General features: G+C 35.0%; 1 protein-coding gene across 1 annotated transcript; it reads left to right on the top strand.

Annotated features, from left to right (window-relative positions):
* The first annotated feature begins 1,476 nt into the window (after positions 1-1,476).
* LOC105042662 (probable serine/threonine-protein kinase PBL21) lies at positions 1,477-16,096 on the top strand. The gene is made up of 5 exons (XM_019850174.3): positions 1,477-2,373; positions 2,453-2,598; positions 2,700-2,889; positions 13,890-14,281; positions 15,573-16,096. The coding sequence occupies exons 1-5, from the start codon at positions 2,271-2,273 to the stop codon at positions 15,882-15,884; spliced, it is 1,143 nt and encodes a 380-aa protein (XP_019705733.1). The 5' UTR covers positions 1,477-2,270; the 3' UTR covers positions 15,885-16,096.
* The last annotated feature ends 7,018 nt before the right edge of the window (positions 16,097-23,114 follow it).

The following is a 23,114-nucleotide window of genomic DNA, read 5'->3' on the forward strand; positions in this document are numbered from 1 at the left end:
ATGCTCCAAAGAGTATTTCAGTCTTTTTACTATTTATATATTATAATTAAATTATACTTAAATTATAATTAAATTATAATTATTTTATCATTAAATTATTTTTTTCAAAAAAAATCCACCGACGTGGACGAAGAGTGGAGCTGCAGGCACTGTGGGTGGCGGGGGCTCGTGTCGCCCATTTTTTCTCCTCTCTCTCCCTCACAACCCCCCTCTTCCCTCCCGCGACCGCCCTACCGCCCCTTCTGAGCATAGCCCTCACCCCCCCAACACACCCCTCCCCGACTCTCTCCCCCAGCCCTGACGTGAGCCGCCTCCCCTCAACCCTAGCAAAACTCCCCCCCCCCAGCCCCAACATGAACCCCCCCACCTCTGCCCTCCCCCGGCCCTCGCAAAACCCCCACCTCTCCCCCTCCACCCTCCTTTGGCCCAAGCGTGAACCACCTCCCACCCCCTCCTCCAACCCCGGCGTGACCCCTCTGCCCTCGAAACCCCCCTCCTCCAGCCCTGACGTGATCCTCCGCCCTCTCCTGGCCCTCATGAAACCCCCATCCCCCCTTCCGCCCCTCCCTCGGCCCTCGCAAAACCCTCACCCCTTGCAAAACCCCCACCCCCACTCCACCCTCCTCTGACCCCAGCGTGAACTGCCCCCCACCCCCTTCGCCCTCCCTCGTCCCTCATGAAACCCCCACCCCCCTCCACCATCATCTGGCCCTGGTGTGAACCGCTCCCCATTCCCCCCTGACTCTCTGCCCTTGGGCCTGCAACAGCCCCTTCCGACCCCACGATAGCATCCTCTTTCTCTCCTTCTCTTCTCCTCTTCTCCTCACCACCACACCGCCATTGACACCACTGAGCCCCTATCCTGCGTAGCCCCATCCTCCCTGGCCCCTCGCCTGTGACAGCCGCCCCCCATCGTCCTCGACTCATGTCAAGGAGATGACGGTGGCCTGTTGATTGGCTGATTTTCGACCGTCGTCGGTCGGATTTTGTAGAGAAAGACGTCGGAGGGGTGTAAGTAAAATTAAGATAAACTTGAGTGGATGTCTATATAATTTTTTTTAATTAAAATCAAAGATAATTTTATTATTTTAAAAAATAATATATCATGTAAAGTTCACGTGAAAGTATTCCATTAATAGAGTTGGATGGAAGAGATATATTGATATATTTTGATAATTTAAAATATTAGATTGAGATATTTTAAATTTGAGAGGATGTAAGTAAAATTAATGTAAATAAAAAAAATGTATCTATATTATAATAATAATAATAATAATAATAATAATAATAATAATAAATAATAATAATAATAATAATAATAATAATAATAATAATAATAATAATAATAATAATAATAATAATAATAATAATAATAATAATAAAAAGGAGATGGACGAGGATGTGGAAAAAAAAAAAAGACCAAGGAGGGCCCTTCCATTATATAGCTTCATTAATGCTCGCCATGCGCGAAGGCCCCCCCTGACAAAGTGCGTGATGAGAGAGTGCAAGGTAAAAATAGAAGAAGGAAAAAAAAAAATCTCACCGGCGGGAGAGAAAGCGATGTACGAAGAAGAGAGACGACGACGAAGAAGCAGACCAGGCGAAAAACTACGGCAAGTCCCTTTCTCTTTTCGCTTCCTCTTCTTCACTGCTCTCCGTGTTGGAGCGAGGAAGGGAAGCCATCGATGATTGAAGAGAGAAGGCAGAGGCAATGCAGAAGGGGATTTCTTGTTTCTCCTATAAACAGCAACATCCGATATTGATGAAGTAGGAAAAATGAAAGAACAGTTAAAACCCTACCCTATTCTTTCCCTCTGCTTCGGGTATTAAAGCTGCCGCCTTTGCTGTAAAGGATTCCGAATTCTTTCTGTCTCTGTTGTGGTTCTCTCTCTTGGAATTCTCTCGGATCTTGTACTCTCGAGCCGTATTCAGATTCTTCTTCACAGGTGGTGGATAGGGTTTTTTTTTATTGAGCGAATTTAGCATGGACTCTTTGTGGGATTATTTTTTTGTTCTTTTCTAATCTTTTGTTGTTAGCATTTGGAGTGTCTGCGTTGTTATAAAAAAGTGATCTTTTGTTTGGATCTGAGGGGATGAGAAGTGTTGGGCGGGGGGGCGATGGGATTTTGCTCTTCGGGTTGCTCGTGTTGTGATGCAGAGAGCTGGGGGAGTGAGGGCGATATAGATGATTAGGGTTAGGGTTCGATTGCGAGGGAGGAGATAGTGTTGGAGCTGGAATCTTTCAGTTGGATTTAGGATTGAAGCCGTAGATGGGCTGTTTTCCTTGTTTCAGCTATCGCAGGAGGGAGATCAGCAGGAGGATCGATGACAGTACGGGCTCCAGATCTAATGCTGTCGTTGTGGGCACTTCGGGTATTATGGAATTCCACCATCCGATTACTTTATTGCTATTTTATTCCGATTTTTTTGGATTTTTTTTGTTCTTGGGCAGGGAGCGGGAAGAAGGCATCTCAGAGCAGTGCCCGGAGCTTCGCATTCCGAGATCTTGCGATTGCCACTCAGAATTTCAAGACGACCAATTTGATTGGCGAGGGGGGTTTTGGAAAGGTCTTCAAAGGGCGGATCCATTCTGGCCAGGTGAGTTCTATTTGATTACCTTTTCTTTTTTTTTTTTTTTTTGCTGGAAAGGTATCTTCTTTTTGTAATCTATGAATCAAAAACTGGATTTTGATGAACAGGTGGTGGCCATCAAACAGCTCAATCGCGATGGGCTCCAGGGGAGCAAAGAATTCTTAGTGGAAATTCTCATGCTGATCACGCTGCGGCATGAGAATCTTGTGAGCTTGATTGGATACTGCGCTGAGGGAGATCAGAGGCTGTTGGTTTATGAATACATGCCACTGGGTAGCTTGGAAGATCACCTATTTGGTAGGCTTTCTTAGCTGAAAGCTCTCCAGATCCATCTCTATGTGTTTGTTTTCTAATTCTCCATTGATGGGTTTTCCTGTATATGCATATATTACCTTGATTTTTATTTTTATTATTATTTTTTTTTGTAAAATTCTGCTCGACCATTGTCTATTTAGACTGCTATTGTTTCAGAACTGTTAGATTGCATTGCTCTTTCCACCTCTTATCAACTCATTTCCGTTGGTCGATAAATTCAATGTTTGTGGTGAGACCTCTATTGTATATTCTTGTTTCTATGTGCTCTTTGAAGCTAGATGTACTCAAAGATAATAGAATATAATAGTGAGATGACTGACAAGACAAAGGGCAACCTTTGAAGGAGGAGATCAATAAAGGATAAAGAAATGCTCAGAGCTGTAGAATTTTTAAATGGAAAATATACTAGAATTTGCACTTCTTCATATCTACTGCTTAAGCAGTATAATTAGCAAAACTGTTTTGCCTCGCAACTCCTTCAGTGAATTTTCAAATAAAGATATAAAAAAGAAAAATAAAAAAAAGTCATTATACGATTAAAAAAATAAAACAAGTATATTAGATATCAGTATGGAGTATTTTGTATTGTTTGGATGTCCTAGACATATTATATATAGTTTTATGGTATGACAAACCACCTAAGAAACCGCTAAACATTATTAGGACAGAGTCTACAATATTGTTTAGATTTTATCAAAGAAAAGCAAGCAAAAGTCTGAAAAATAGATTAGACACTATTTAAGGTATTGATGTGCTTTTCTGGTAAGAATCGTGTCCACCATTCAAATTCATTCTAGCAGAATTAACATAAGAGACCTAAGCAAAGTTTATAATATTTTACTTATTTTCAAAAAGTAATTTACATAAATTATTTTTGAAAACTTGTTTCCCTACAACTCTAGCAATTTAGAACAATGTACTTTCTAATTTACTATAAACTCCCAAATCCCAATTTAATCTTGCAAAGATGCTTTCTTCGGACTCAATTAGCACCTTGTGAGCACTCAAAACCAGGATAAACAACAGCCAAATAAGGTTGTTATCGTTACTATATATGCTTGTTTGGCTATGTTACATGGGCACCCATGTTTGGCTCCAAGATTGCATATTGGATATGCATCTGAATCATATACATGTTAGATGCTTAGATGATTATCTTTTTTTTCTTGTTTCTATAAATATGTGGATAATTTGACTTTTGTTAATGAGTTCAACATGCCATAATAATGTATGAGGTTACCTCTTTTCTTTTTCAGAGAATGGTTGTGGGGTATATATTTAAATAACTATGCAAAATATCCTTTTTTTATGATATTGTAAAAAAAAATATAGTGAGAGACCTTGACCAAAAATATCTTCTAATTTTTTTCTTTTATACAAATAAATTAAAAATAAATTGTAGTTTAATCATTTTTTTTAATTTATCCTTGTCTCCTTTTTCTCTTTGTCCTAGTTGGACACTTGGACAGGTGTCTGAATCTGATTCCCATATCCTTATCCATAATATTGGTGTTTGGGCTGAAGCTAGACTAATTGAAATAGAGTTTTGGGGGGTCAATTTTAGTTTGATATCGGCAAAATTGACATATTTTGGCTACAAGATTTGATTGTAGCTTTTGGACCTTGCACTAAGCCTCCAATATGTTTCCACTTACGGTTCACATATTAATGACACTTTTTAAACTACTTCAATAAGATGAGGTGTGGAACCACGAAAACCCAACAAGCTTCATTGAAGAACGATCTCTTGCTTTCTAGATCCTCTTTTGACCATTAGCGGATACTTGTTAGGAGGCTTACGAAGGCAATCTTTGTCCCGAGGAAATCTTATAGTTTCTTTTTTTCCAAATATAATCACGATGCATGAGTATTTTACCATGCCTATTGAACTTTTTTTGTAGAAGCAAAAGGTATGTGGGCAAGTAGACAAATCTTACACATCAATAAGTTAAAAGGTAACAGCTGTTTGTTCTTATCTTCCTCCATTTTTGATGATTCACAGTTGATGTCAACAATGATTCACTTCTAGCCAGGTTGTTAAGGTGCAAATTGAGTCAAGCCTGGTGCAAGCATTGTTGATGCCTCAAATTTTTAACTATTTACAATTTTACGTAGTGCTTCAACCAAGTTCGGATTCTGTGGGTTAATTCCTGGCATTTTGAACCATATAAAAGATTAGTAGTGGAATTTTATTTCTTTTTTTGCTTAGAGTAGGAAGGTGTGGAGTTTTATTTAATCCATGAGTCCTGATAGTAGGCCTAGATGATTTTCAAAACTCATCTTATATGAATTTCATTAAAATCCATGTAGCACTCTTGCAATACTTGCTCATATGTCCATAAAATTCCTTAGTCCACCCTTTTGATTGACAGTAGTAATTGTCTACTTTCTTACAAGGTAGTGATTGTGGAAATGCAGTGATTGTGGCGGATTATAGTTACCAAGAAATGGTCTGAAAATGTGTCTTGGTTTGTTTGATATTTTCCTCACAATCAAAGATATTTTATGTTTGGATTGCCTTTCATTTCTGAACAAATAACGCTAACAAAACATAATTGATAGAGTATGTTTTGGCTGCTATGGAGCATACGAGCAGAGGACTATGGAAATAACATGCTTTTCTATTTGAGACTAAGAGCATGCGACCTCGTATTGCTATTTAGTTCACATTCACTACGTGGCCTTCCTGACCAAAGGACCTCTCATTCATGGTTAGAAATGAGGTCATAGGTTGGTCCAAAGTGAGCTGCCTACCCACCCATCATGTTTCTCCTAGAGAGAAATTTTGGGTGAATCCTTTGAGGCTACCCATTAAAGAAATATAATCTAGGATTATTGTATATAGTTTCTCATCAGCATCACTTTATGCACTGATAAGTGATCTGAAATAAAGAAATATTAAATCGTTCAATCACCTATAATATCCATTTCTCAAGCTCCCCTGGTTATGAAATACACTAATCCGGTTGATCCTGGGCCTACAGCTTTACTTTATAATTTAGATAACCTTTGAGAACAAATTCCACTTGTGTTTTCTTTTTGGATGTGACCCTCCCAATTCCAATAATAAAGCCAAGTATTTTTTAGGACTTTAATGTAGATGAAGAGAGGCCTTGGAATATTCATCCTTCTTGTAAGGATTTTGAAATGACAACCATAACCAGCAAATCTTCTTAATTATAAGGGTCAGGTCACTTGCCCTTATTTATACATCATTCTTTAAGAGCTGTCTTTGATGTAACTAAAAGCTTTTGCAAGCCCTTGCAAGTTCCATCCATATTAATTAAGTGCTTCACCTCATATAGGTAACTTTCTCAACGTGAACTCAAGTATGTTTTCTCATGGGGCCTTCTTAGATCCACATTGTAGATCATACAATCTCAATAGGTTCAACATTAGTTCATCTAATTGGCTTTTTTTTTTTTTTTTTTTGGGTGTGTTGTCTATTTCCTACCATTTCAATCAATAGTTTGTCCTCAATCAACATGACGTGCCTCCCATAATACACTCTTTCTTTTTATAGTCTATCCTTCGCAAGTTTATTACCATTCATGTTGGTGGCATGGATTCTTTCTATTGCTTAACATTCTAAACCAAATAGCATTGCATGCTTGATGTAGTCATTGGTGCGTGTGTTGGTCTGGTCAAGGACAACAAAGCTAATTGTGTTGATCAGCACTCTTGTCTTGTCCTACCATAACCATGCTTAGAGATTTGTTACCACCCAAGCACACCTGTTCTCAACAAATATAATGCTTGTGGGCACCTTTCTTCATTAATGCTTGCCAAATTACTTAAAATAAAGGGATAATAAAAGGTATATTGATCTATCCACATCTCATGATTTACCTAACAAAGAATAATAATGAAACAAAAATAAAAGCTTGTCATCACTGGTTGATGATCCTTTATTTACATGCATAAAATTATGGAACTTCCCTTCATTTCCAATGTGGAGCTCTGTGCTTTGGTCTAGCATCTGTCCCAAATCTTGGGCTTTCTATGCCTACATTTTCGTCGATGGATGTCCAATAACGTGCTAGTTGTAGCATTACAATCCTATAAACTCAAACTATTGGTCAATATTTTGCACAATATTAGTTAAATTTGCTCGAAGGTTTTATTAGCTCCAAACTAAAATTTCAAGTAAAAAGAAAATTTTAGGACTTGAACTTAGTTTTCGATCCAATCCAAGAGAAGAAAGTAATTTCCTTAACCTGCTAAACTTGAATCTCTTAAGAAAATTTAGAAAAAATAGAACATTTGGGAAAAGTAGGGTTTAGGTCTCCAATCTCCTTTTCTTTCATTAGTGAAAAATAAATTGAGTTATACAGTTTCCCTTTATAGTAGTAAGATCGACCCTTGTACAATTAAAGTCAAATTCTTCTTCTAGTTGAAAACGGACAGTTTTTCCAAAATAAACATGATTAGTGGAAATGATCATGAAAAAATTAAAATTCTATTGGCAATAGATCTCGACTTTTGCATTGATTTTGTCTTCAACCGTCATCTAATACCATCTAGATTGGGATATATGCCTAGTCAAAGCTTTTCTCTATTAAGGGAATTAGCTCCCGCTAAATCACAATTAGATGTGGGGGAATGCCGGCTTCACTGTCTCGTGGCTGAATTATAAAAAAGACTTAATCCTTCCGAGCCTGGTTTTTGTGGTCTTTCTCTTGTCAACACAGTCCACTTGCCTTTCTTGCTCCATCCATGGATCATGTAGAGTTGGTAGCACCGGTTCTTGACCTTGGTCTTTTTTGCTCTTAGATCTTGGTGTCCCACTTTCACATTTAGGTCCTGTGGCTGTGGTAGGACCGCTTCTTGCCATCCTTTCTCATTGACGACCGCAATGATGACTCCACTACTATTTCGGTCTTGGTCGATCGATTGGTGGAACCGAGGATGAGAGATTGTCCTCTTATATAGGGTATCAATTTACGTATCATCACCAACACTAACTTATTGCAGTCATTCATAAGTCGCTTCGCTTGGGCAACAATCACAAGTTCTATGTTTTCTTGTGTTTTGGAAGCATTGATCATAAGTTTCTTCCCATCCTTTATGAATTGATAAGTCCTTTGCCTTCTATAGAAGACTGCTTCTTGATCCCAAAGGCACGGACTCCTAAAGATAACCTCACGAACATCTGAGGTACCTACTTTGCATGTCACATTGTCAATATACCTTCTGGCCGTTGCAAGTTCATAGGTGCACTGCTTCATGATCTTGTTCAATGTCCTTTTGAATCCAACCAATGGGGTTATGATGCGGATGAGGCCTGGTTTGCGATCTTAGCTTCTGAACAGACTTTCATAGATTAGGTTCTTTTAGCTTCCAGGATCTACAATAGCTTCGATGTTATCCTACTTCATCCGGATCTTTAAGTGGAAGAGTTTTTCTCGCACTTTTGGATCTGCCTTAGCAGTTGCATTAGGTTTTCTCGCCCCATATTTCTTAAATAAAACCTATAACTTTCTTCTTTTTGTTTCCCCCTTTTTGGTAGTGATTCTCTTTGGCGAAGGACTAGTTAACTTTGTTTTAAGTCTTGGTAGTTGCTGTTACTTACAAGAACGTTCTTTCTTTTTCCTACAAGGAGGCTCTTTCCTTTTCCTTTATTGATGCCATTGTTTTTCATATTCCTTAAGCTGTAAGGGACCTATAAGTCTTATAGAGGCTACCTTGTCAGTGTGCTATTATATGCTTCACTAGAGTCTGGCATGTGCATGCATGTGCAATTGATCATCTAGGTCATTAATAAAAATATAAATATGTATGTTTTTTATTTTTTATGTGTGATATATTTGCTATTTTTATTGTGGTATTTTAGAAAGAGTGATGATAGAAAATGAAAGGGCTTTTTTTTTTTTTAATGTGGCCTTGCACATACATAGTCTTCTAGGCACGGGATCTGCATCGCATAATAGTATATGATAGATTAATTAGAAAGAGTTCTAGATCTAAAAAGTCTCCTAAAGAAAGTTCACAAGTCTTTCTTTGAAAAATATTTCTTTATATAGAATTCTATAGCTTGGGCAAGGAAGGCTCAATGGAAGAATAACTATCCTCCAGGAAATCTGAATAGAATATTTTCTTTTCTGCAAGCAGTGGGACCAGAGTGCCATGGGAAAAAAGCATAGAGCACTAGAAAGCACATGAACTGGACAGCTATGATACCATCCTGGTTTGACCAAACATTTAGTCTGTTTTTCAAAGAGAACAAATGCCCTTGCAGGGGTCCACGAGGGTATCGCATGTCTTAGGAGAAATAAATTCAATTTTTTGAGAGCTGGTGAAACCAGCCTCAACCCTTTCATGTTATGCATTAGTAGATCTAATGAGGTAAGAGCTATCTTTCTTTATGCAGTGCTTTGAAGTTGGGGGAGGGACTCCTTCAACCTTACGTTTAACGCTTAGATGTTTGCCGTGCAGCATCTCCAATTTATCTTCTTCTACCATCTTCGTGTGGTTTTCTTCATACTACTCTCACCTCTCTATACTTGCCTTAAACTAAACCCTTTAATGACATATAAAACCCATCTCAACACTTTTGTATCACATCTGACTGTATGCTCATTTATCTTTTTACAAACTGTAATATCTCTATTATGCCCTATTTCCAGAAAACCTAAAAATTCATTTATTCCTTATTCTGAACTCCTAAAAATCCATTTCCCTTCTTGTGGTATTGCATCTGACTATCATTATCAATTTTACTAAAGGATCTCAACTTTATAGTGCGACTTAAGTGTTGATTCATATAAGCAGAGAAGTTCTAGCAAGTTGAATGTTATTGTTTGTTTCTTTAACAGCCTAACAGAGCTAAAGTTTGTATTGCTTGTAACTTCCTGCATCAATTTTGCCCCAACTAATTCATCAGTCCAACCATACAGCCTTAGACACCAGGCCACTGGCTGTAGGACTCTACATTCTAGGCTTGAGTCGCTTCTGTTGATACAGGTCCCCGTGCTCTATGTTGGGTAAAGGCAGAACACTTTCCTCACCATGGATATCAAGCTAAAACCAAATTGTTGTCTTGCCAGACCCTCAACATTGTCCAATCCCTGAATATGCGGTTTGCTACACTACATCCTTTATAGTTATTGACACTATCCTGAAGACAAAGTAAATTCTGTTTGATAAATTGCTGTAATTTAGGTTAAGACTATGTTCAATTTTGATTATCTTAAATTTTTTGAGTTTTTTTTGCCAGCTGCTTATATAATCTTTAAGAGTGGGTTAGAAATTTTCCATGTTCTTATGATTTTCATACTAATTTATTCTGTAAAATCCTAGTTTTTGTGTAGGTTGAGTTAGGAAACTTTTTTAATGATTAGGATTGTATTTTGAATTGATTTTGATGGCATTCTGTGTTGGTACTGGAGAAATATGAATTTTGCTATTTTTAGGAATTCTAAGAGCACTTTATTTTTTTTGTTATTTCTTTATAAGGGTAAAAGGCTGGAGAAGTCCTAGTTAATTTTAGAGTTCTATTTAGTATTCTATTTGTCTTTAGCTATAAAAGGAGTAGACATGGTTTAAACTCGATTTTGATGTTAAATGAAATGAACTAATTCCTTTTCTTCTATCTTTTCCTCTTTCCTCCTCATCTTCTTTTCTTTTCTTTGGGCATGAAATCTTACTGCAGTCATGGATACTTTGCGAGAGAATATATTTGTTCCTCACATGGATTTTCCTATGATAATCTATTTTTTTCTCCTAATTATGGAATATGATTGCTGATCTGAAATAAAATTTAGATCCCATAATATTGTAGATTCTATAAACTCTGGTTGTTTCTACATGAAGTGCCTTTTTCTCAGATATTCCCTAGTTCGCATAGCAGGCAAATTTCAGTACCCATAGAAGTTATCTGGGTATGGCAAACAGCCCTATATTTTTTTGTTCATCAAACTTGACCTTGGAGATCTGATACATTTCTGTGGAAAAGGATAGACGTAATAAGAGTCCCATAAATGCAAAAACAACCTTTGTAACAACAAACGAAGAATCAAAAAATTGAGCAATATGATAATGTTTAGAATGAGAATTGTCCAGGAATACTTATTTATCCGTATGCTCACTCCAACTAAGCAAAATGTTCGTGCGAGTTTGTGAATACCATGGGAAACAACAAAATTTCAAAACCTAATTTTGTGTATAACAAGTCAAAATAAAAAGGAGCACACTGGGATCCTTTTGCTACATTTTTTTGGGGTTTTGTTTTCCTACAAATTAGTGAAATACCACACGGAGATTGATGTTTGAGATAGCATTTATATGGAAATCTTGGCATTCCTTGCTTTTATCTCTACAAATTTTTTTTTCTTTTGAAAGCAATAGATATTTGCTGCTAAAAGTTCTGGAGGTGTGTTCAGATAATTTAAATATCAAAATGGTTTCATGATGCATTTGTTCAGTTTAGTCTAATTTCTTATTGGACTTTTGAAAACAGAAACAGCAAACAAAAGCAACACCAAGTGAGCCCTAATTTTTCATAAAACTCATTTTTAAAGCTTTATGACACATTACATTTCCCAAAACAAATAAGTAACCTAACAAGGATTTCATAAAACTCAATTTGTACTTTGGATTTTAATAAATTTACTGGCAAGAGCCCCCAAATATGTTAATGCAGCTGTATTACCATCTGGAGCCAAATAAAAGAAATGCTTTGGCATGTTGTTAGGAAAGAACTGCACTATCTTCTTCTGGCAATGCTATGCCAATTTAAGATCAAATTATGCAAACCACTTGTGATCGTAATTGCCTCAAGAATCAGCCTTCAAATTATTTAGATTGAGAATTTTGGTGGAGTGTTCAGATTACTTGATTAGGCCTTCCTTTAAGTCTTTCTTTTCCTTATTTATTTCTGCCACTAGATGATGTGGGTCTCTGGCTTCCAAATATTTTGTTTTCTACCAGCCTTCAAATTTTAACGGAGGGAAAGAATTGGACTAAATTCATTATTGTTTGATTTTAATGACTTTGATTGATTCCTTTCAAACTATGGCCTTAGTATTTGCCTCTGAAGGACAATTGGCGCTTCTATCTACTGATTTTCAGCACTGATATAGTATTTTAAGATCTAACATAGAATTTAAATCTAAATCATGAAGTCAGATCTTAGGCTTTGCAAACAATTGCTTCAGAGAGTCTGTCCACTAAAGCATCTTTAATGTTGGAGATCAAAATGAGCATTCTGGATTTCCATTTAGATGATCCATCTTGAATCTTGCATTGGCAAGGTTTGGATTCCCATCCTACCATCAGGATTCTAGCTCAACTCTCTCCCTTTCTATCTCCCCCCTCATAGATCTCTCTCTCTCTCTCTCTCTCTCTCTCACACACACATTGTCTTGTGCAGTTTTCACCATTTTTACTGAAAACCTGATAAGTTGACCCTAAAGGTCCGTTTGGTTGGGGGTAATCTAGCATGGGAAAATGAATCCTATGTCAGATTACGAAATTTGGTATGAAAAATAGAAGAGAGAGATGATAAAAAATCGATGGCCCCATGTTTATTTTTCGGAGAGAGAAAGTAAAACAAATACTATAGGAGGGTTGGTATTTGATAAACTTTCAAGTGGTGGTAATCCATACTTGACAACAATACCCCTAATAAAGCTGTATATGTAATCATTAAACTTGTTCTGATGTCTTTCCAAATTCATTCAATGAGGAGCTTTTGCCAAAAAATTAAGATGAAGATGGCATTATGCAAAGGACTTTATGATTATAGTCATTATATAAAAATTAATTGAAGATAACAATGTTATCTTAGTATTAAAAAATTATTTTATATTGAAGGGCATTTTTATAAATTTTATCATATTACTATATAGTACCTTTAGCCAAACGTAGTAATCTTTTTTCAATGTCATTTTTCTGAGTAATTTTTCTATCAACCAAATGTAATAAAAATTATTTTCCTTCGTAATCATTTTTCTAGACAAATGATTCCCATGAATCGTCAGATTATCCCGTAATTTGACACATGCCAACCAAACGGACCCTAAAGGAAAATGCAACCTCTTGACTTTAGATGGTATGTAGGCATTTCAGCTTTGGCATCAAATCAATTTAGATGAAGACTTTAATCTATAATACATTATGAATAAATCCTTCATCTTTTACTAGTTAGGACAATTAAATTTATTTTTTTGTATATCATCTTAAACTTCAATTTTTGTTTAAGCATTTTTTATTTTAATATCCAAAAGTATCATAGATGAGGGCTTTGCGCTAGACTATTTTTTGTTTGTATTCATATCCTAATGCTTGTATTTCTGTTGTATCTCACACTCTTTCCTTCACATGTGTTGCATCTGCTTAAGTAATGCCCACTTGTTGTCAAAGAGTTTGGATAATTCCATTTTTCAAACCCATGAAACAACACCTGCATGCAACATATAGACTTGTAGCCATGGAAACCCAGTTTCTGTTTGATAAGTCTAAATTTTAGATCTCACAAAGCACCCTGCCATCATTGCATCTTACTAGTTAGCCATGCTATAGTCTAACATGATGATATATGTAAATATTTTACACCAAAGCAATTTAAGTAGAGTTCTAGTTATTCGACTTACGTCCAGGGTACTGTTTTACTGCAGTTGGAGGATTGTGCAACTTTTCCATAAATTCTTCTTCTTGCTGTTGCTTTTATATCCTTACTGTAACCTCTGTCTTCATGAACAGTACCATAAGCGTGTGTCAAATATTTAAAGAAAATAAATCCTTTCTTAAAACTTTTTCCATTAATTGTATGATTCATGATTTGCATACATGAAATAAAGTTCGTTATGTAATTGTTATTTGTTTGTACATCTAAAGAGTAGAATGCGATATTTCACTTTTTTGTTTATTTATCAGACAGTATGTGTCACATTCTGATTTTTTGATCAATGGTATGTAGTTTTCTTTTATTTTCAAAGCTTTACCTCTGTACTTCTTATTGACTAGCGAGTGCTTACTTTTAGATTTATCTCCTGGAAAACAACCCCTTGACTGGAACACGCGCATACAAATTGCTTGTGGTGCTGCAAAAGGACTCACCTATTTGCATGATGTAGCAAATCCACCTGTTATCTATCGTGACATGAAGGCTGCTAATGTTTTATTAGACAATGACTTCAACCCCAAGCTTTCTGATTTTGGACTCGCTAAACTTGGACCTGTTGGTGACAACACACATGTCTCAACCAGGGTGATGGGAACATATGGTTACTGTGATCCTGATTATGCTATGAGTGGTAAGCTGACTTTAAAGTCTGATGTATATAGCTTTGGCATGCTTCTATTGGAGCTGATCACTGGGAGAAAAGCATTTGACTCCACAAAGACGGGGGGAGACAAGAATTTGATGAAATGGGTATGCCGGTGCTGTACATTTTGATTGCTATTCTCTATGTATATATAGATACACACACACATGTATATACATAAATATATAGATATACATGTATACACACACGCACACACACGCGCACACACACACACACACACACACACATACGTGTCTATATATATATATATACATATATAGATATAACACACACACACACACACATACATACATACACACACACACACACATACATACATATGTATATATGTGTGTATGTGTGCGCGTGTGTGTATACACGTGTATACACATGCATATATATATATATATATGTGTGTGTGTGTTTGTGTGTGTGTGTAGAGAGAGAGAGAGCTAGGATAGAATCAGATCGGTCGGATTTGAACTCAGATCCAGTCAGATCAAAATTTTATAATAGGAGTCCTACATGAATGATCTAAGCCATTGAATGTAATCTACTACCTTAAAACTGCTTGCACACAAAAAATCATATGATTTGGAGACTTCTAACTTTTGTATCAAGTAGTCAAAAATTGGACAGCCTAAATAAAATTTAATTAGATATATTTTTTGATCACTTGATGCATAAGCTAGGGGTCTTCAAATCATATGATTTTTTATGTGCAAATAGTTTTGAGGTAGTAGATCGCATCCAACGACTTGGATCATCGATGTAGGACCCCCATTATCCAATTTTGACCTGATCGGATCTGAGCCCAAATCTGATCGACCTTATCCAAGTTTGCCCTTACACACACACACACGCACACACATACATATATATACACACGTACATATATACATACATATATATACATACGTATGTGTGTGTGTGTGTGTATATATATAATCTCTCTGTGTGTGTGTGGAGGGGAATTAAGGGTTGCATTACCTGACAGGCCAAATCACGATGTTGATTTCATTTGAAGTATAAGATCTTTTTGAAGAGCATAACGAGTTCTTCTAGAAACTTTTTATAGTTTTAATGTAAAATGTGGTTCACAGATAGTTCCAAAAGGAAAAGTTGGCTGAAGTACCTTGAAGTCAAATCTAGGCCCAATGTGCATGTCACCGTTCTGTTTTCATGAACTGATGAATCCATGTAGACCATCTATTCCTTATTAAAAAATAATCATATTAAAATAATAGAATCATTTTATGGAAAACATATGACGTATAATGCACATGCAATTTAATAATTCACCACTATGACATTTGATTTTGACTTTCTATTTTTATTTTCATTAAAACTTCAGCAGATTTATATTGCTTTTCACTTATTGCATTCTTTTGATTCCAGTCACGTCCTTTTCTCAATGACAAGAAGAGGTTCGGACAACTGGCTGATCCATTGCTACAAGGTTGCTACCCTCCACGTGCTTTCCACCAGCTGGTTGTCGTCGCCTCAATGTGTCTCCAGGAGCAGGCCCATGTTCGTCCTATCATGCGTGATGTTGTGATTGCCCTCAGCCATATAGCATCTCAGCCTTACATCCCGGATCATGATACCAAGATCATGAGCTCCCCTGCAGCACCATCCTCACCTTCTCTTCAGGCTGCTAGTACGCCTTCTAGAAAACGCAACACTAGAAAGGGTTCTGCATATAATTAAGAATGCCCTCCAATTTGCAAACTGGGGTGCGGGCCAATGCACAGTCTTCGTGGCATTGGACTTCATTACAGCATATAGCTTAGAACAAGGTAGAATATAAAAGGTCAGATATTATTTTGATCCAATGTAACCATGTTTTGACCTGTTCTTTTTTTTTTTCTTCAAGTCCTCAGATTTTAAGTTTTAATCAGTGGATGTTTGTGTTCTGGATCTGTGAATGGTTTGTCAGCCTCCGTAGCATTTACATCTGAAGTCATTTCCAGTTATGGAAACAGCAGGATGTGTGTTGGAAGCCTTTTTTCCCCTTTTTTGTACGTGTTGATGGGCTGTGGTGATAATGTTTTCAACAGAATTCCAATCCAGATCTTGCAGCTGCACTTAGAGAGATTGGAGAGAGAAAATGGAAATTAATTGAACACTTGAAGAATGAACGAGTTAATGGCATTTAAAAAATTCTTGTTCACTCATTTTATTCAGTGGCAAAGTTAATATTAGATATCCTGGTAACTTTTGGTTCGTTTGTACTAGCCTACTTATCTGATGTCTTTGAAAGTATTTTCTGAAAGCTCGGGGCTTCAGGTGGACAAATTGAACCGGCAAAGCTTTTTAGATTGGCGTGCAGGGATGCTAATGGTTATTTGGACAATTTGGGATATGCTGAACACTTGTATTTATTTGGACAATCTGGTTAATGCTGTTTGTGTATGAAGAAGTGCTTACTCAATTTTGCAACAAGAGGATTGACGCCATACAAAATGAACTGAGCTTGCTGATAAGAAACTGAGAAAGATCTCAGGGCTGTATTTGATTGATAGGTATAGATGGTGGAGACAAGAAGCATGATCATAATAGTGGATTATGATTTATGAACATGTTTTCATGAAAGAATTTTTTTTGTTTTTTTCAAAGGCATGCCATAATATTTTTGACTCTGACACTATGATGGTAAATGTACATAGAAGGTCCAAAATTTCACAGCCCCCGAGTCAGTTTACATCAGTGGACAATTTATCTTTGCACTTTTCTTCCAAGTCATACGCTTGTCCTGGTGTTTGCCTGCTGATGAGCAGTCAAAGGTTGACTAACTTGCATATGAAACTGCAGTGTTTTTCCTGCTAAGCGTTCATAGAATTTCATGTCTTTTCTTCCAAGTTAAAGGTCCAGTTTTGACATTTTATGATCTTCAGATTATTTTTCTTAAAAGTGATTGTTAGGAATGCTACATGATCATCATAAAATGTCATGGTTCGGTTTTGGAGCATTTGTTTTGATTTCTAGTGGTTTCATGTGGACGTGAAGTTCTTGTTTTCCATGCTTATAGGCTGAGCTTTGACTTTGGGGTCAAACGGAATCACTGTATATATTTTCTTCGAAAGCCAGAGTATGAAGGACTACATGAGGATTGGATCTTATTCTTGCAAGTCATAACTTTGGACAAGAACAATTTAAGCCAGATTGACTGCTTTCTCAATTCATTTCTGGTAGATTGAAAGAGGTGATTGATTTCAAAGACTCATTGCACGGCAGTATATCTCATAATTACCATAAGGTTTCAGGAGCATTTGTGGGTTTGTATCTTGTAATTATCCAATAATCCACAAGTTTCTGGAAGCGTATTTGGGTGAGGGTACAGGAAGGTGGATCTCCATCTCTCTCAAAAAAAGAGGAAGCACTTTAAAAGCTAGTGGGAGCGGACGTTTTCGGGGGGACCCTGATACGGATACTATTTGATAATATTTAATTATTTAACTTTTTAAATTTTTGGCAGGAAAAGTTTCGATCATTAAAATATTTACATTTTAACTAGTGCAATAAACTTTATTCCCACATTGCAAAAATAAATGCAAGTTGAGTTGCATTTAATACTTCAATATGGTGGACTTCAATTAAATAGGTGGGCTACTCATCTCATGTATACATTCAAGCCTCAATGCACTGCAAGTGCGAGCTCCACTTGGTTAGGCTAGATGCACGTGTGTGAAAGCCTATCTTTTAATTATTTTAATTTATTTTATCATTATTTTAATATTTAGTTTAAGTGCTTAAATTAGGCTTAATTGCAGATTTTTAGCCATGTGCCAAATCCATATTGATATCGGTTATAACAACCTAAAACGATACTAAAATGGTTAATCAAAAAGTATTATTTGGATTTATTATCTCTGTATTAGTATCTAAGATCTTTCTAATACATAACTAAGATGAGCATAAACACATGATCGTATAGTAATATTTAAATTTGATTAAATTTGAATCTTTAGTTTAGCAAAGATACCGACACTTATATAGAAAGAGTATGTGAGAGCTTGTGCGGTATATGTTTAGTTTTATATCAATTATAAACCAACAAGATCTTGGATATTTATATAGAGTTAAGAAATTTAAATAGCATATTTTGACTGATTCTTTTAGAAAAAAACTTTTATGATCACAATTTAGATAAATGAAGAAAAATAAATTTAAATCTATCAAACTTGCCGGCCAATATTATTTCAGTGGTTTGGCATTTCTCTTCTCACATAAGGAGTCAAGTATTGAATCCTTGTGGTTGTCTATCAAACTTGCCGGCCAATATTATTTTAGTGGTTTGGCATTCCTCTTCTCGTATAAGGAGTCAAGTATTAAATCCTGATGGTTGTAGCAACCCTCTCATATTTCTTAAAAAAAAAATAAATATTGAAACATTCTATCTGTCATACCCTCAATCTGAGATCATGAGTCGAGAGATCATGGCAACCACTGCACACTCATAGGAAACTCTCCCCATAAGCATACAAGGCATCTCATCATAATATCAATGCATCACAACAGAATTAAATTTAAATAATTATTATTCAACTTTAATTCAAATAACTAAATCAAATATCTTATATCAAATAAAGTTTCATTAAAAATAATATAAAAATAAATCTAAGTTCAATGAAGCAGATGATGCCAAATCTCGCCTCTAAATTTTTTTTTCAAAAATAATGCCCATGTTCATAATTTAATTATCTAGATCTAAAAAGTAAAAAAAAAAAAGAGGTGATAAGCTTGAAAATCCAATAAATAACGAAAATCTCAACTAGGCATTTCAGATATTATATAATATTCATAAACAATATCATGAATAAACATAAAAATATATTTCATGCTAATTCAATACAAATCCAATCTTTTTAAATATTTATATATAATATAATCATAAATTTGATTCGAAACAAAATACTCATAACTCAACAGTCTCAACTATGACCAATGTTTAACCTCCATTAGCAAGGTCCACTGAATACCAGTGCATAATTCTTACTGGCAAGGTCCACTAAATACCAGTGTACAACCTCCACTGGTAAGATCCATTGAGTACCAACGTATAATCTTCATTAACAGAGCCCACTGATTATTAACGTATAATCTCTATTGATGGGGCCCACTGAAATATAGTTAGGCTGAGAGCATAAATTCGATCTATATCAAAATATTTTTGTATCATAACATATTATAATTTCTACAGAACATACATATAATCAATAAATCGTAAAACTTCAGAATCACTTTTCGTTCAAAACATAATTTCATAAATCATAATTTTAAAGAATAATTATTTACTTTCAAATAAATATGAAATATCTCAAGAAGATGATTCATTACTTACCTCTGTAAAATACTGAACGAATAGATCGATTAACATTGAAGAAATTCTTCAAAACCTATTATTCAAAATTATATTTTTTATTATTTATAATTTATAACTAAATCAAAAATAAATCTCAAATCAAAATTTCATTTAAGATCAAACCAAGAATTAGGTGTGTTTTTTGAATCAAATTTCTAAAGATCAAATTAATGATAGAAAATGGACCTCTAATTTTACCAATCCCATGAAAAAAGAGAGAATATTGAAGAGAGAGAAAATTTAGAGGTTCAAAATCTTAGTGAGAGAAAATAGAGAGAAAGATTAGAAAGTGGAGAGAGAAAAATTAGGGAGAGAAAGAGAGGAGAGAGGCAAAATCTTTTTTCTTTTCTTTTCATTTCTTTTTTCTTCTTCTTCTTTTTTTTTCCTTCATGGGATAGAGGATCCGCGCATCCTCTGTCTTCTTCTTCTTCATTCACGGAATAAGGGAGCTCTTGCTCTCTATATTCTCGAGCTAGAATGGCAACCACCCCTAACAGTGACCCTTAAGGTCAGAGGGGCAGTCCTCGGTGACCCCTTGCCAGCCAATTTCGATGTCTAGCGGTGGCAAATGGTGTCGGAGAATAGAGCAAAACGGTGGTGGAATAGAATCAAGAAAATCAAAAAATTTTTTAAGAATTTTTCAGCAAAAAATTGGCACAAATTCAAGCTTAAAATCTCATAGAAGATTGAAAGAGAAGGATTGAAGAGATTTACCTGGCGTTTAATGGGTTTTAATCTAATTTTCGATAGCTAAAGCAAGGAAGAATCACTGGTGAACTAGGAGAAATCAAGGGATCTTGATGATGATTTGTGTGGAAAATCCCAAGATATTGAGGCCTTTAAATAGACCTCTAGTGACAAGAATTTAGAGTTCGAATTAACCTCTAATTCTAAGGGATTTAGGAGTTTGAATCAGGGAAGAACTCCTTCGAGAGTTCTTCCGCATGTTTTCCTTTCCCATGGTGAGTTTCCAGCATATGACATGCTGGTCCATTCTTTTTTTTTTGGTGTTTAAGTAGGTCTTATTTTTGAAAAAAATGGGTATTACATTCTATCCTCCTAAAAAAAATTTTATCCTCAAAATTTTTCTTGCTTAACTTCTCAAAAATTTAGATTACTTTTATCTCAAGTTATAGTCATCCTTTAATTTCAAAATTATATTTTTTCATTATAATATCTTCCAACTCAAATTCTCATTTTGATTAGCTTTCAAAGAATCTACACCACCATGCATCCATTGCACACTCTGATCAATCCATCAATTCACTCATGTCATATTTAAGTTTCTAAGTTATGTTATAATTAGTATAAGTCATCATCCCAATATCTCTAGTATCCACCCACCTATACTCATATTTGATTCTATGTGTTATAATTTATCCACTTATATTCTGATACCATATTAATTGTAATACCTCTGATCCGAGATCGTGAGTCGATGGATCATGATAACCGCCGCACAATCATAGGAAACTCTCCTTATAAGCATGCAAGACATCTCATCACGACATCAATGCATCACAGTGGAATAAAATTTAAATAATTATTATTCAACTTTAATTCAAATAACTAAATCAAATATCTTACATCAAATAAAGTTTCATTAAAAATAACATAAAAATAAATCTAAGTTCAATGCAGCAAATGATGCCAAGTCTCGCCTCTAAATTTCTCTCTCAAAAATAATGCCTATGTTCATAATTTAATTATCTGAATCTAAAAAATAAAAAAAAGAGGTGATGAGCTTGAAAGCTCAGTAAAAAATGAATATCTCAATTAGATATTTTAGATATTATATAATATTCAAAGACAATGATATAAATAAACATAAGAATATATTTCATGCTAATTCAATATAAATATAATCTTTTCAAATATCCATATACAATATAATCATAAATTTGATTCGAACCAAAACACTCATAACTCAACAGCCTCGACTATGACCAACGTTTAACCTCCATTGATGAGGTCTACTAAATACCAATGCACAACTCCTACTGGTAGGATTCACTAAATACCAGCGCATAACCTCCACTGACAAGATCTACTGAGTACCAACGTATAATTCTCATTGATAGAGCCCATTGATTATCAACATATAATCTCTATTGATGGGGTCCACTAAAATATAGTTAGGCTGAAAGCATAAATTCGATCCATATCAAAATACTTTTATATCATAACATATCATAATATTTACTGAACATATACATAATCAATAAACCATAAAATTTTAGAATCACTTTTCATTCAAAATATAATTTCATAAATCATAAATAATTCTAAAGAATAATTATTTACTTTCAAATAAATATAAAATATCTCGAGAAGATGATTCATTACTTACCTCTACAGAATATTGAATGAATAGGTCGATTAATATTGAAGAGATTCTTCAGAACCTATTATTCAAAATTATATTTTTATATTATTTATAATTTATAATTAAATCAAAAATAAATTTCAAATCAAATTTTCACTTAAGATTAGACCAAGAATTGGGTGTATTCTTCGAATCAATTCTAAAGTGAGATCAAATTAATGATAGAAGACGGACCTTTAATTTTACCAATCCTAAGAAAAGAGAGAGAATATTGAAGAGAGAGAAAATTTAAAGGGCTAAAATCTTAGTGAAAGAAAATAGACAGAGGATAGAGAGAAAGACCAGAAAGTGGAGAGACAAAAACTAGGGAGAGAAAGAGAGGAGAGAGGAAAAATCTTTTTTTTCTTATTTTTTTCTTCTTTTTTTTTCTTTCATGGGATAGAGGACCTGCACATTCTATGTTTTTGTTGACTCTATGATTGATTTTAATGATTACAAAATATTGAGTAAAAATATTACTAATCATATGCTTCAAGATTGAATATAGGATTTCTCAAATGCTCATATTGAAGAAATTATCTTTGGATGAAATCTTCTCAAGATGTCAAGTCAAAATACTTAAAAGAAGAAGTTTTCACAAATTTGAATGGCTCATTATGAAAAAAATGAAAGAGGAAGAAGCAAATATCATTTGAAAGATTTAGGACCAAAAAATTTTAGTTTAAAAAGATAAAAAATAAAAAAATAAAGTTGAAAGATTTTGAGATGACTCTGAAAGATTTTGAGTCGATTCTGATATATTGGTATCCAGTAGCACGAAGCTTGGGTCGACTCATAAAAAGATTGAGTCGACTCTTTCAAAAAAATAGAAAGCAGATTTTCTAAATACAGTCTACGAATTGACTCTTAAAAATTGATGTAAAATTGAAGTCGACTCCAAGCATGGGACAGTATAATGGCTAATTTTTTGCAACATCTCCAACGACTATTTTTTTACTCTAATGGCTAGTTCAAATCCTCCAATGGTCCAAACTCCTCCAACCATTTTCAAGCCTATTAAAAAGTAGAGAATCAAAAGAAAAAGAGAAGTAGATTAAAAGAGAAAATCAATTCAAAGTTGTAAGAGCTTCATTGAACATCCAAAAGAAAAAAAAAGAGAGAAATCAAGCACTGATTTTAGAGAACATTCAAGAGCAATCTTTTACACCATCTCCAACATCTTCTCAAACTTCAATTGAAGAGAAGTCAA

Source organism: Elaeis guineensis, chromosome 4 (genome assembly GCF_000442705.2).
Source record: "Elaeis guineensis isolate ETL-2024a chromosome 4, EG11, whole genome shotgun sequence".
NCBI classification, from domain to species: Eukaryota; Viridiplantae; Streptophyta; class Magnoliopsida; order Arecales; family Arecaceae; genus Elaeis; species Elaeis guineensis.

Bases quoted from the DNA above. Each gene is read 5' to 3' on its own strand.
- LOC105042662 (XM_019850174.3), top strand. From the start codon at position 2,271: ATGGGCTGTTTTCCTTGTTTCAGCTATCGCAGGAGGGAGATCAGCAGG. The intron at 2,599-2,699 runs GTGAGTTCTATT...TTTGATGAACAG, and splicing joins GGCGGATCCATTCTGGCCAG to GTGGTGGCCATCAAACAGCT. The intron at 2,890-13,889 runs GTAGGCTTTCTT...GCTTACTTTTAG, and splicing joins CTTGGAAGATCACCTATTTG to ATTTATCTCCTGGAAAACAA.